This window comes from Copadichromis virginalis, linkage group LG13 (assembly GCF_057382275.1).
Source record: "Copadichromis virginalis isolate Kocher_CV1m ecotype Utaka linkage group LG13, C_Virginalis_male_GT1.1, whole genome shotgun sequence".
Classification (NCBI taxonomy): Eukaryota; Metazoa; Chordata; class Actinopteri; order Cichliformes; family Cichlidae; genus Copadichromis; species Copadichromis virginalis.
Window position 1 is genome coordinate 26,929,458 of NC_140630.1, and position 13,135 is coordinate 26,942,592.

At 43.3% G+C, this 13,135-nt stretch overlaps 2 protein-coding genes across 2 annotated transcripts; one reads left to right on the top strand and one right to left on the bottom strand.

Annotated features, from left to right (window-relative positions):
• The first annotated feature begins 421 nt into the window (after positions 1–421).
• On the top strand, positions 422–8,729 carry polr1b (RNA polymerase I subunit B). Its single transcript, XM_085478309.1, has 15 exons — positions 422–665; positions 1,035–1,202; positions 1,285–1,431; positions 1,514–1,646; positions 1,725–1,861; positions 1,952–2,175; positions 2,270–2,441; positions 3,712–3,883; positions 3,973–4,254; positions 4,605–4,738; positions 6,241–6,411; positions 6,494–6,650; positions 6,735–6,931; positions 7,006–7,256; positions 7,359–8,729. Exons 1-15 carry the CDS (start codon positions 489–491, stop codon positions 8,239–8,241), a joined length of 3,405 nt encoding a protein of 1,134 aa, XP_085334435.1. The 5' UTR covers positions 422–488; the 3' UTR covers positions 8,242–8,729.
• A 1,843-nt stretch (positions 8,730–10,572) lies between these two features.
• On the bottom strand, positions 10,573–12,594 carry nanp (N-acetylneuraminic acid phosphatase). The gene is made up of 2 exons (XM_085478310.1): positions 12,459–12,594; positions 10,573–11,678 (listed from the first exon to the last, which is right to left on the bottom strand). The coding sequence occupies exons 1-2, from the start codon at positions 12,567–12,569 to the stop codon at positions 11,046–11,048; spliced, it is 744 nt and encodes a 247-aa protein (XP_085334436.1). The 5' UTR covers positions 12,570–12,594; the 3' UTR covers positions 10,573–11,045.
• Positions 12,595–13,135: the final 541 nt, after the last annotated feature.

The following is a 13,135-nucleotide window of genomic DNA, read 5'->3' on the forward strand; positions in this document are numbered from 1 at the left end:
TGGCTAAGAGAAATGGATGGATGTGGATGGATTTTTCCACATTTGTCCAAAATAATGGAATGGGAGTTTGTTCCTCTTTGAACTAATTTTTTTTTTTAAAAACTGGAAAAATCCTCAGCACTCTATATAAAGACGTGTGGAAGTATCCTATAAAGATTTAGCCTTGAAAAGTAAAATAGTTGAACTTGGTGTGACTTTGAATCTTATTTTCAATCCACTTTTATTACATTACAATAATTTTGTCTGCTATTTAAGATGTAGCAGGGCTTTATGGGCTATCAAACAGAAATCTCTTAAAAGTGAGGAAACATTAGCCAAATAGAATGAATATGGCACATTCCTCTACATGACTAGAAATGAAGATCAGAAGCAGGGGCCACTCTGGGTTCAAACCCAAAAAACTTAAGCGAAGAAGAAAACGCTTCTCTTCCTGTGTAGGGCATGTGCTTCCTGTGTCAACCATGCACATGTGGTAAACAAGCGCAAGCATGGATTTTTCAAGTAAGTGGAGTGATCTTCCCAAAGGTCCGAGTCTGAAAAATCTGACAGATGGAAGCTTTGGCCACATGAAGGACACCCAGCATGCTGCCATTCAGGATCTGACCAAAGCTCACATCGAGTCGTTTGACCAGGCAGTCACAGACGGACTCAACCGCGTTGTGCAGGTCAGCAAATGTTTCTTCAAAGTTCTCAACAATGTGATGAATCACTTCATTAAGACCAGCGATTAACCCCAACTAGTTAAAACTACGATTAATAGCGTACACTGTGTGACTCGGAGTTGTGTAAGCTTGTCTTGAGCACGCAGTGCAGTGATATGCAGTGAGTTACTGTAGGCCAGTGAAAGCCACCATAACAACGATGAAATGAGTGAGTGAAGAATTTGGTTTCCTGCTGGTCGACTAGCTGCTGGTATCATTTCCAGCAGTATTTTCTCTGAAAGCTGCTCAACCTGCTGTGAACATCCCTCTTGCAGTTGCTTCCCATAATCTTTGCCTTTCTTACGTTTCTCACTTTTCCGTCACCTTTCCCAGTCCATCCCCCCCTTAGAGTTCATGTTCAAAAATGAACGGATCAGCCTTGGTTTCGTTGAAGCTGCCATCCAAAACCCAGTGGTTGCCAAAGGGAACATCTGCAAGGAAATGAAGGTGTTCCCAGCAGAGTGCCGGGGAAGAAGATGCTCGTACAAAGGGAAAATAGTGGTAAGCCTGAGTCGTGTTTATATTCCCACAGCAACGTTTTAAAATAATCCATGTTGACTGGGTGAGTGTTGACTCATTTCAGGCAGACGTCAGCTGGTCGATCAATGGAGTTCCCAAAGGCATCATCAAGCAGTCTCTGGGTCATGTGCCCATCATGGTGAAGTCCAAGCTGTGTAACCTGCATGGCATGTCCCCCAAAGAGCTTGTAGAGCATCACGAAGAAGCCGAGGTAGGATATGGCAACTGTACTTTTAAACTGAGCCAGGATGGGTTTAAATATTGTCCTATAATACCAGCATCAACTTTGACAGGAAATGGGAGGTTATTTCATTGTGAATGGAATTGAGAAGGTTATCCGCATGCTGATAATGCCAAGGAGGAACTATCCTATCGCCATGTCAAGACCCAAGTGGAAGAACAGGGGTCAGGGTTACACTCAGTACGGTAAGTATTACTTCTAAAGAAAACAGTGCAGCAATGAGTCCACGCCTGCATGTTTTCACCAGCTTTTTCTTCACTCAGGTATTTCTATGCGTTGCGTGAGGGAGGAGCACACAGCCATCAACATGAACCTGCATTATCTGGAAAATGGAACTGTGATGCTGAACTTCATCTACCAGAAAGAGCTCTTCTTCCTCCCACTAGGCTTTGCATTAAAGGTGAGCAAGCCTGCAGCTTTCATTACAGAACAGTTAATGATAAAAATCCTTTAGGCTCATTGTGTGCTCATTTGCTCTCATGTTCCTCAGGCTCTGGTGGACTTCACAGACTTCCAGATCTACCAGGAGCTGATCAAAGGCCGCGAGGACAATTCTTTCTACAAGACCTGTGTGTCCGAGATGCTGCGCATCGTCATGGAGGAGAACTGCACCACCCGCAGCAAGGTGCTCAATTACCTCGGAGAGCGCTTCAGGGTTAAGATGAACCTCCCTGAGTGGTACACAAATGAACAGTGTGCCAACTTCCTGTTAAAGTAAGTTCTGGGGATGGATACGGTTGACACCCGTTCTGCTTTATGTTTGGTGGTATGTTTATTTAAAAAAAGGGGCTTACTCTGTTTTGATCAGTGAGTGTATCTGCATCCACCTGAGGTCAGACGTGGAGAAGTTCTACTTGCTCTGTCTGATGACGAGGAAGCTCTTCACTTTTGCCAAGCAGGAGTGCATGGAAGAAAACCCCGACAGTATCGTGTGCCAGGAAGTGCTCACTCCTGGTCAGCTCTACCTCATGTTTCTGAAGGCAAGAATCTTCAATATTTTTCTTAGTTTTTTTTGTCTTTGTCCTTTCTCCTTTGCTGAGCAGGACTGTAGTAGCATTTCAGCTGCTCCTCTTAGGCAGATCATTTGCCTCCATCTCACCCGATTGCTAACATCTTTCACAGCAGCCCTCTGCATGTCCTCCTTCACTACATTCATGTTTCTTTTCTGTGGACTACTTCTTGTCTTTTTACCTGACTGCTCCATGTCCACAGTCAGTGTTGGGTAGTAATGGAATACATGTACAGTGGTCCCTCACTGTAACCTTTCACGTCCTCGCTGTTTCGCGGATTTTTTTGGTGCAATTTTTCATGTTTTTTTTGTTTTGTTTTTCCAGCACATTGTGTTCTGCATCCTGATTGGCTGTAGACCATTGTCAGTCAATCTCGTGCCGTGTCTCCTTTACAGTACAGAATGCGTTCAGCTTGTTAAATTTACGTAAATCTTTGATCGCTAGCAGTGTGCTGTACTGTATGTTTGTAACTTTTCTCCCCAACAAACACAATGTCGACGAGGCGTTTTGCACCGTCAAAGGCAACCGCGGGTGCCTTTGCCTTCATTTTGTAATACTGGACTTATTTTTCTACGAAGGTTTGAACTTTGAGAGCGTTTAAGAGAGAAAAGTGTTGTGCCTGTCTGCGAAAAGTGTATAAAGTGTGTAGTAAGGGGTTTTACAGCCTTAAAACATCTATAGTAATTGTAAAAAATAAAGTTGGCTACTTTGCGGATTTCACCTATCGCGGGTTATTTTTGGGACATAACTCCCGCAGTAAACGAGGGACCACTGTACCGGCATTATGTATTTAAAATAACTGTATTCTATTACAGTTACCGTTTAAAAAGGTGGTATTCAGAATACAGTTACTTTGTTGAAATAAATGGATTACACGGCGGTCTTTTCCTGATTCATATGTTAGACTGTGCTCTCTTTTGGTATTTCCACGCCGGTGGAAAGCCATTATGGCGAGTAGCCTTCAGTAATAGTAATAAATCACACAGCAGTAGTACATTCATGTAGTTGTAAAAAGCATGATAATATATTAACTAATCCAAAGTATTTGGAATACGTTACTGTCATTGAGTAACGTAACGGAATACCTTACAAAATACATTTTGGGGCATGTATTCTGTAATCTGTAGTGGAATACATTTTAAAAGTAACCTTCCCAACACTTTCCACAGTGCTCACACAAAGTGTCTTCTTCCACTTAAGCCTTCAGTTGTGTGATTTAACCACTCAAACGTTTTCGCAGGAGAGACTGACTGCATGGCTGGTGTCTGTGAAGCTGTCCTTTGACAAGAGAGGCAGCAAAGTGACCGGAGGATGGAGCTCTGAAATGATGATAAAGATGCTCAACATGGGAACTGACTTGACCAGACCATTTGAATATCTGCTGGCCACTGGAAACCTCCAGTCTAAGACAGGTCCTGTCCAAGACTAATACATGGCCAGCTTTGAAAATTCACTAAAACATTCATTCATTCATCTAAAAATGTGCTCCCTCCTCCCACAGGTCTGGGCATGCTGCAGAACACCGGGCTGTGCGTTGTAGCTGACAAGCTCAACTTCATTCGCTACCTGTCTCACTTCCGCTGCGTGCACAGAGGAGCAGCGTTCGCTAAGATGAGGACCACCTCTGTGCGTAAGCTGCTGCCCGAGTCCTGGGGCTTCCTGTGTCCTGTCCACACTCCAGACGGCGAGCCTTGCGGACTCATGAACCACATGACAGCCAGCTGTGAAATTGTGGCATTGACCTTGTCCACCACGTCACTGCCTGCTCTGCTCTGTTCGCTTGGTGAGGACTGACTTCAGGCAGTTGTTGTACAATCTTACCCAGGACCAAAAGCTAGTCCATTGTCTACCACAGAACTAGACTCTATAGATTTGTGACAATTAGGGAGGAGAGGTCGGCGCGTGTGCTTGCAAATGAGAGACATAGCAATACTTTCATGAATCAATTGTTAAATAATACTTTTTGTAAGGTATTCCAATAACAGTGACCTGCCTGTGGGGAAACGTCATTAAAGTAATGCTGAAATAAAAGATTAACTCAGGCAGTCATTGATATACTTCGTAGGCCTGGCCAGGTAAAGTCTCTGCACGTGGCACTGGGTTGAAATGCGTTTGCTGTATCTGCTCGTTTAGGTGTCACTCCAGTGGATGGAACTCCTGGTCGGGCCTTTGCAGACTGCTACCCTGTGGTCCTGGACGGTGCTGTTGTTGGCTGGGTGGAGGCTGACTTGGCTCCAGTTGTGGTTGAATCACTGCGCAGGTTCAAGGTATTGTCTTCTGTTAGCTGCTCCCTTTAGCTGCACCACAGTGGATCATCTGCCTCCATCCCTAGCATCCTCCCCTGTCACATCGGCCCTCTGCATGTCCATCCATGAATCTTTTCTTGCTCTTTTTCTCCTGCCTGGCAGCTTTATCTTCAACATCCTTTGTCCGGTATATCCACTGTCCCTCCTCTGCACATCCAAACCATCTCAGCTTTGCCTCTCTTCGTTTATATTAATTTCTTATTGCCTCCATCCTGGTCTCTCCCAATGAAAAGCTATGATAACATAAGCTCCACCTCTTTTTGTCAGTTCATCAGAGCAGGTCTTGCTACCTACTTAAATCCCTTTTGCTCTTGTTGCTATCACCTCTGACACTGGTCTCCATCCACTCTACCCTGCCTACACTCTCTTCTTCACTTCACTTGTGCACTGTCTGTTGCAGGTAGGGCTGCCACAAACGATTATTTTGATAGTCGACTAGTCACCGATTATTTTTGCGATTAGTCGACTAATCAGATCATCATCCATTGGACGTACAGCTTATTGCACCAGCAGCATCTGGTCTTATATAACTATCATTAGCTTACAGCTTGAAGTGTTTGTGCTAACTAAAAATAAAGACAAGATGGTAGTTTATTAATTTTTAATGAAATTTGCAGATTGTTTCGGTGAAGTTTAATAAACTCCTTGCTTTCTAAAATATAACAGGACACCAGCGTCTCACACTTCTGATGATCAGCTGTCTGCTTGAAGTTTATTTAGCTGTGCAAAAACTATAACTTTAATCTTAGCCAAACCGATTTACTCAGGAACAAATAAAATACTAAAGAAAGCCAAACAATAACATTTTAAGTTATCTAAGTGACTTATATATATGTTTAACCTGACTAGCGAAAGACAGTGGTGGGTTTGAAAACGATTTGCCGGGAGTCCGGTGTTCTCACGGCTCTAGTTAGCCTTGCCCCCGCCTAGCTAACGAGCTAGTGGGTAACAGACGTCTCCGAAAACGTCGGAGAGCTTTTGAAAATATGTGGTGTCTTGATAAACTGAGCAGATATTTGAGGTTTACACAGCTACATTCTCGCCTGAAAATATGTTAAAGGTTTATTTTGTGACCCAGAAAGAATAATAAGAGTAAAGTTAAAACTAACTAGCTGCCGCCATTGTTGACAGCTGCACTATGAATTCTGGGACACAGCTTCTTCTTCTTCGGGGTTTAACGGCAGCTGGCATCCTTGTACATGCAGTGCTGCCATCTTCTGTTTCAGTCCGTTATTACACCCTTAAATCCTACTACTCATTCCTGCGTCCTTTGTGATCTTACAAAGCTTCAAACGATGCGTCGACTATTAAATTAGTCGTCGACGATTTTAATAGTCGACATAATCGTGACTAGTCGACTAATCGTGGCAGCCCTAGTTGCAGGTTCACGGTATACTAACTCCTGCTTGGTGTCACCTGTGTATACTGTGCAGAAAACTGATCTTTAAAACTTATACCTCCAGGTGTTAAGAGAGAAGAAGATTCCTCCCTGGACAGAGATTGTCCTGGTTCCCAAAACAGGCAAGGCCAGCTTATATCCAGGCCTGTTCCTCTTCACAACACCTTGTCGCATGGTGCGGCCTGTACAGAACTTGGCTTTTGGCAAGCAAGAGTTGATTGGCACCTTTGAACAGGTAATGTGTTAAAAGTGGAGGGTTTTTTTGTAGCTGTAAGAGCACCGTTTTAGTCCGAGCACCTTTTCTCCTTTGCCTGCAGCTTTACATCAATGTCGGAATCTTGGAGAATGAGATTGAACCAAGAGTAACCACACACCAGGAGCTCTTCCCTCACAGTATGCTCAGTGTGGTGGCAAACTTCATCCCATACTCTGACCACAACCAGAGTCCCAGGAACATGTACCAGTGTCAGATGGGTAGGTTATTTGAATCTTTTCTTTGACAGTTTTGAGCAAACCTACATTTTCCATGAACCACTGTGCTCATTCCCCTTATTTCAGGTAAGCAGACTATGGGCTTCCCGCTACACTCTTTCATGGATCGCTCTGATAACAAGCTGTACCGGCTCCAGACCCCACAGAGCCCACTAGTCAGGCCTTATATGTACGACCACTACGGCCTCGACAACTACCCCAGCGGCACCAACGCCATCGTGGCCGTCATATCCTACACAGGCTACGACATGGAAGATGCCATGGTGAGTTAAATGAAACTGTTCTCTATTTTTAATCGGGATAGGGTTGAACTCTTGACACATGTTGTTTTCATCAGATTGTGAACAAGTCGTCATGGGAGAGAGGCTTTGCCCATGGAAGTATCTACAAGACGGAGCTGGTGGACCTGGCAGAGAAGGTGAAGGGAGAAGACGGCGTGGTGTTTGGAACCAAGCCAGGCGACCCCAAAGTGAAAGAAAAACTAGACGCTGATGGACTGCCCTTCATCGGATCGGTGCTTCAGTATGGAGACCCTTTCTACAGCTACATCAACCTCAACACTGGGCAGACCTTTATCTCCTACTACAAGTACGCGATAACATTTTTGTAGCAGTGTGATCATTTTTCATCAGCTCAGTTGTAAAATACCTCTGTTATTCACATTTTATGGTTTCTCTTCTCTGTTTGCAGGAGTCAGGAGGCCTGTATTGTTGACAACATAAAGGTCTGCAGTAATGACGGCGGCTCAGGCCGCTTCAAGCGCGTGTGCATCACTGTACGAATGCCCCGAAATCCCACCATCGGTGACAAGTTTGCCAGCCGCCACGGACAGAAGGGCATCCTGAGCCGCCTGTGGCCGACGGAGGACATGCCCTTCACCGAGAGCGGCATGACTCCGGATATCCTGTTCAACCCCCACGGCTTCCCCTCCCGTATGACAATTGGGATGCTCATCGAGAGCATGGCCGGCAAGTCGGGCGCCCTGCACGGCCTCGGCCACGACGCCACACCCTTCACCTTTTCCGAGGAGAACTCGGCGCTCGATTACTTTGGCGAGCTGCTTCGGGCGGGCGGCTACAACTACTACGGTACGGAGCGGCTGTACAGCGGACTGAGCGGTCAGGAGCTAGAGGCAGACATCTTCATCGGCGTGGTCTACTACCAGCGGCTACGTCACATGGTCTCCGACAAGTTCCAAGTTAGGACGACAGGAGCACGAGACAAAGTGACCAACCAGCCCGTAGGAGGAAGGAACGTGCAGGGAGGCATCCGTTTCGGGGAGATGGAGCGAGACGCCCTGCTGGCTCACGGCTCTTCATTCTTACTTCACGATCGCCTCTTCAACTGCTCAGACCGCTCAGTGGCTCAGGTGTGCGTTGACTGTGGCAGCCTTCTCTCCCCTTTGTTGGAGAAACCGCCGCCCTACTGGTCATCCATGCGCCACCGTAAGACTGTCTGCACCCTGTGTGGCAAAAGTGACTCTGTTGACTCGGTGTCTGTTCCTTATGTCTTCCGCTACTTTGTAGCTGAGCTTGCTGCAATGAACATCAAAGTCAAATTAGAAGTCAAGTGAATTTTATAGGATGTAAAGATTCATGCCTTAAAGCGCCAACCCTGCACACTTTGTTCAGACGGGTCTCAATAAAGCTGCTCAAATCATGCGTGCCAACAGAAGACGATAAACGCATAACATGATGTCCATGAAAAGTTTTATTAGCCCCAAAAACATGACCAAGTATCAGTGTATGATGGGATGCACGGGTTGACAATCTTCTGCGATGAATAAAAATGTTCAGTATCAGGTTAATTTGTCATTGCTACAGTAGAAGTCAAGACTACTCAGATCCATTAAGAGAAATTATGAAATATTAAAAGTGCCACATTGGACTAAAATTTCACACATGACCACAAAATGCACTGGAAATATAAAGTGTCCTGAAAATGTCCCCTTGGGGAAAGTGTGTGCTTAATACTTTACTGAGGTGCTACTAACAGTAAATTAGTGTAAAAGTGATCAGGATGAAGTAAAGGCACTGAGCCCGTTTCCCACAAAATCGTATTTTCTTCAAACAAAACTGTTTCAAGCTTGATTAAATAAGAATAAATTAAAACTGTCTAAAACTATTTCATCACAACAATGGAAAAGAGGGAGGGGTGAGCAGCTCTGGGTGAAAGGTGAGTTGCCTACAGTGCTGGGATCATTACTTTTTTTTTTTTTTTTAATTAATGCGTTACATTACTCACTGGAGAAAGTAATTTGTTATACCACTCATGATATTAAATACATTAGCAGCCTCTTATATAAACCTTACCGGGATTTATGCTTCAGTGAGAATGCTGTGACCACTGGTCACTGGCTTAAAACTTTCCTTTTTTCTAAAGCATATAGTTAGGGCTGGACCAGGTGACCCTGAATCCTCCCTTTGTTATGCTGCAATAGATGTAGGCTGCCGGGGGATTCCCATGATGCATTGAGTTTTTCCTTTCCAGTCACCTTTCTCACTCACTATGTATTAATAGACCTCTCTGCATTGAATCATATCTGTTATTAACCTCTGTCTCTCTTCCACAGCATGTCTTTATCCTGTCTTCCTTCTCTCACCCCAACCGGTCGCAGCAGATGGCCGCCCCTCCCTGAGCCTGGTTCTGCCGGAGGTTTCTTCCTGTTAAAAGGGAGTTTTTCCTTCCCACTGTCGCCAAAGTGCTTGCTCATAGGGGGTCATATGATTGTTGGGTTTTTCTCTGTATCTATGAAGCGCCTTGAGGCGACTTTTGTTGTGATTTGGCGCTATATAAATAAAATTGAATTGAATTGAATTGAACTGGTGTAACCTGTAAATACACGTTTGCTCAAAGTAGTCGACAAACACTGTCGACCAGTTCAGTACGTCATTTCCTCTTGTGCATTTCCAGCTACTGCTTTGTTGAGGTTTTTGGATTTATTAGTAAGAGAATAATCGTCTCAGTATTATGGACAAATAATAATAGCGTCAATATAAGGACTAGCAAATGTCAGGAAATTCCTGGAGGGAGATTACTCAAACTATTGGAATCACCACAATGAAGACCTGGATGCAGGAGGAAAAGAAGGCCCAGTGTCTTGACTGATACAGCATGTAAAACATAACCACATGGTAATTAACACATACTGCGCCGGCACAAGTATAAACGCTAGCAATGAAGACAGCCGCTTGCGTAGTTTATGTCGTAGGCTCTACAAAGCAGAAGTCTAAATCAAGCCTTAGGCTGCACTCCCACAAATCCCAGCCTATTGAGGACATAAATATTCTCTTATTTTAGTTTTAAGTGTGACTGCAGAGCAAAGTTTAAACAAAAAGACTTTGAATGGGTCAGCACTGTGATTCTACTGTAGAAATGGAGGATACAATGCTGACTGCTCATTACTGCCTTTGTTACCTACTAAAGAGCAGGCTTTGGCTGCTCAGCTTTAACATCTGCTTGGCTTCCTGAATGCTAGTTTGTGTGGGCGTGCTGTATGTGCTGATGCTCGCAATGAGACGATGTTGTCTTAGCAGTATGATGCAGTTGTTTCTGTCCTGGACACAGTTTGCACTTTACCTGTACACTCTTGTACTTTTGTGCAATAAAACAAAAATAATGTCCATATTCTCCAATTTTCAAAAGTCTAAAGAGCAGGTAACCTAGTAATAGGACGGCTGGTGATTCAGTCCCCATCTGCTCCAGTCTGCACGCCTTGGGCAAGATACTAACCCCAAGTTGCCAATCCATCGGTGTATGACACTGTGAATGTTAGATAGAAAGCACTTACATAGGTAAGGCATAGAAAAACAGTGCTCGTATGAATGGGTGAATGAGGCAAGTTTTATAAAAGCACTTTAGTTCAGTCCATTTAACTCCTCCCAGCACACAAGCTGAAATTAGCTGATTATATACACGTGTTTTTATTTCATCATGCAGGTAACTTTGTGTAACTGAAGAATAAATTATAACTAATGTGATTACTGAATTGAATACAGAAATGCATGTGCTATGGAAAAATTTAACGTGATTACAATAGGGCATCAGTCTGAAATGCCTTGAACCCAACAGTGCCAATGTCAAAAACATGCTTAATAATCTCGTACAAGTATCTTAACTGTACTCGAGTTTTTAACTAAATGCAATTACTTTGACTGCCTCATGTGTATAATAGTGAAGCTTCAACACACATTTTCTTACAGACTCTATGTTCAAAATTACGGTGTCTAAAATCCCAACCAGAAACCTCAAATTAAAATGCACCTCGTTGAACACTGGAAAACTAATAGGAGTAGTCATATCTAAATCAATTATATCAATAGGTAAAAATTCCCACAACATCTCAAGTAAAACTCATTCACTCTTCACCAGTTGTTCTTATTGCAGCTGTGCCAGAATATCTGGTAATTCCAGAACAGTAGTGATAGTGTAGTCTGGCTTCTCTGACGCGCCCCCCCCTGCACTATTAATCCAAACTGTGGCCCGAACTCCGGCATTCAAGCCCCCCTGAATGTCTGTGTCCAGAGAATCTCCCACCATCACACAGTCCAGAGCCTCTACCTCCAGCATGCTGAAACACAACCTGAAGATGGAGGGGAATGGTTTCTGCTCTTTGTGTTCTCCTGCGATCACAATGGCATCAAAGAACTCCTCACATCCAGCCGTCGCCACTTTCTCTCTCTGGGTCTGGGCTACGCCGTTGGTCAGCAGCAGCAGCTTGTATCTGCTGCGCAGCTGTTTCAGGAGGTTGCATACTTGAGGAGAAAGAGTGAGAAGCTCCAGACGACTGCTTTTCCACATGTTATAACACTGAGCTGGCAAAGAAGGCGTAGAGCAATTCCCTACAGTCTCCTTGATGCTTTCCTCCCAGTGATGCGCACGGACATCATCTATGGTTTGACCAGCTGAGCAGTCAAAATTCTCATGGAACAGCTTCTGCTTGAACTTGTCACAAATGGTGCAGACGGTGCTGTCATCAAGGCCCAGCGTGGTCTTCAAAAATTCACTGGTCTGTATGAAATTCAGAAATTCACCACAAGATGTTAGCCTCCAAAATCCTTTTTTCATTTTATGCAAATGCAAAAAATAAAAATAAAAATAGTCATCTGTGGCTGAAGAACAACCAAAGATACAAAGAAGGGCATTTATTTAGGTGGTTGTAGGGGCTTTAGTATTCTCGTACTCTAAACAAGCAATTTTGAGGTGCGACAGGATTTTAGTTCCTCACATGTATTATGTGCTTTTTTTTCTGATTTTTCCATGCTTTAGTGGCATTTGGAATTGTTGTAGCAAAAAAGATATATATAAAACAACTTTTTTTTTTCTAATCTCCCTTTCTTTATTCTCTTGTACAGTGTGAGTGTCGGGGATGGTCATCTCAGACGCACTGCTCTGTCTGTGAGCACACCCATCCACTAGCTGTTCAAAACTTTGGTTTGCAAGGATTAGCCAATCCGAAAGTTTTAGAAAGAAGGACAAACGGAGCCCCTGCCTGTTTAGTGATTAGCTGAATAGTGGCCCCTTCCGGACTCCGTATGCGGTCCTGCCAATCGGACAATAAAAGTGAAAACTAGGCAGCAACAGCAGCGCAAACGTCCATAACAGCCACTCAGTTAGTTAAAATAGACAATAAAGAGCCCCGAACTGAAGACAGTAAAATAAATGTATCATTGGGTTGACTGAAAGACGTCACTAGTCTACGCACTTCCATGTAAAATTTACAAAAACCGACTGTAATTAGCTGACGGAAATAACTTAAATTCTAGGCGAATAATTTCTTTATTTTATTACCTTTTTTAGCGCCACTTCACCTGCTCGACTCGTTTCAATGAGCGTGTTGTCCAAATCAAACAAAATCGCTTTCACAGCCATGTCGTCAGCGGTAGAGGAGTGCTCTATCATTCTACGCCAAAACGCTGGTCGTTTGCGGAAGTGCTGCCGAGTGAAACGATTCATGGGAGTTGTAGTTCTAATTAACATCAATCCATTGCTATGTAGCTGTTGGATGGAGAGAGACTTCACATACTTAATTCAACTTCTGCTTCTCCTGAATTTGAATATTTGAATGAAATGCAAATGAATGAAGTTTTATTATTATTATTATTATTATTATTATTATTATTATTATTATTATTATTGTTATTATTATTATTATTATTATTATTATTGTTGTTATTGTTATTATTATTATTATTATTATTATTATTATTATTATTATTATTATTATTATATTCCTCCCTAGTTATTCCCTCTTATGTATCCCCGGTATTAACTGTTAACAATTTTTTGAGAAAACTAAAAAGAACATGATCGTCACGTGAATCGAATAGCCTTCAGATAGTTCCCGGAAGTGCTTAGCGGGTAATTACAATATATAAATACAGAACTTCAAAATTGCCTTTCCTACTGTAGTTTGTATTATACAAAAAGTGTAGTTAAATCTGTGGATAGTTTAACTTGCAAGCCTT

Coding starts and splice junctions, on each gene's coding strand:
- polr1b (XM_085478309.1), top strand. CDS start 489: ATGGATTTTTCAAGTAAGTGGAGTGATCTTCCCAAAGGTCCGAGTCTG. Junction 4,739..6,240: donor AATCACTGCGCAGGTTCAAG/GTATTGTCTTCT, acceptor TTATACCTCCAG/GTGTTAAGAGAGAAGAAGAT. Junction 6,651..6,734: donor CATGTACCAGTGTCAGATGG/GTAGGTTATTTG, acceptor CCCTTATTTCAG/GTAAGCAGACTATGGGCTTC.
- nanp (XM_085478310.1), bottom strand. CDS start 12,569: ATGATAGAGCACTCCTCTACCGCTGACGACATGGCTGTGAAAGCGATT. Junction 11,679..12,458: donor GTGAAGTGGCGCTAAAAAAG/GTAATAAAATAA, acceptor AATTTCATACAG/ACCAGTGAATTTTTGAAGAC.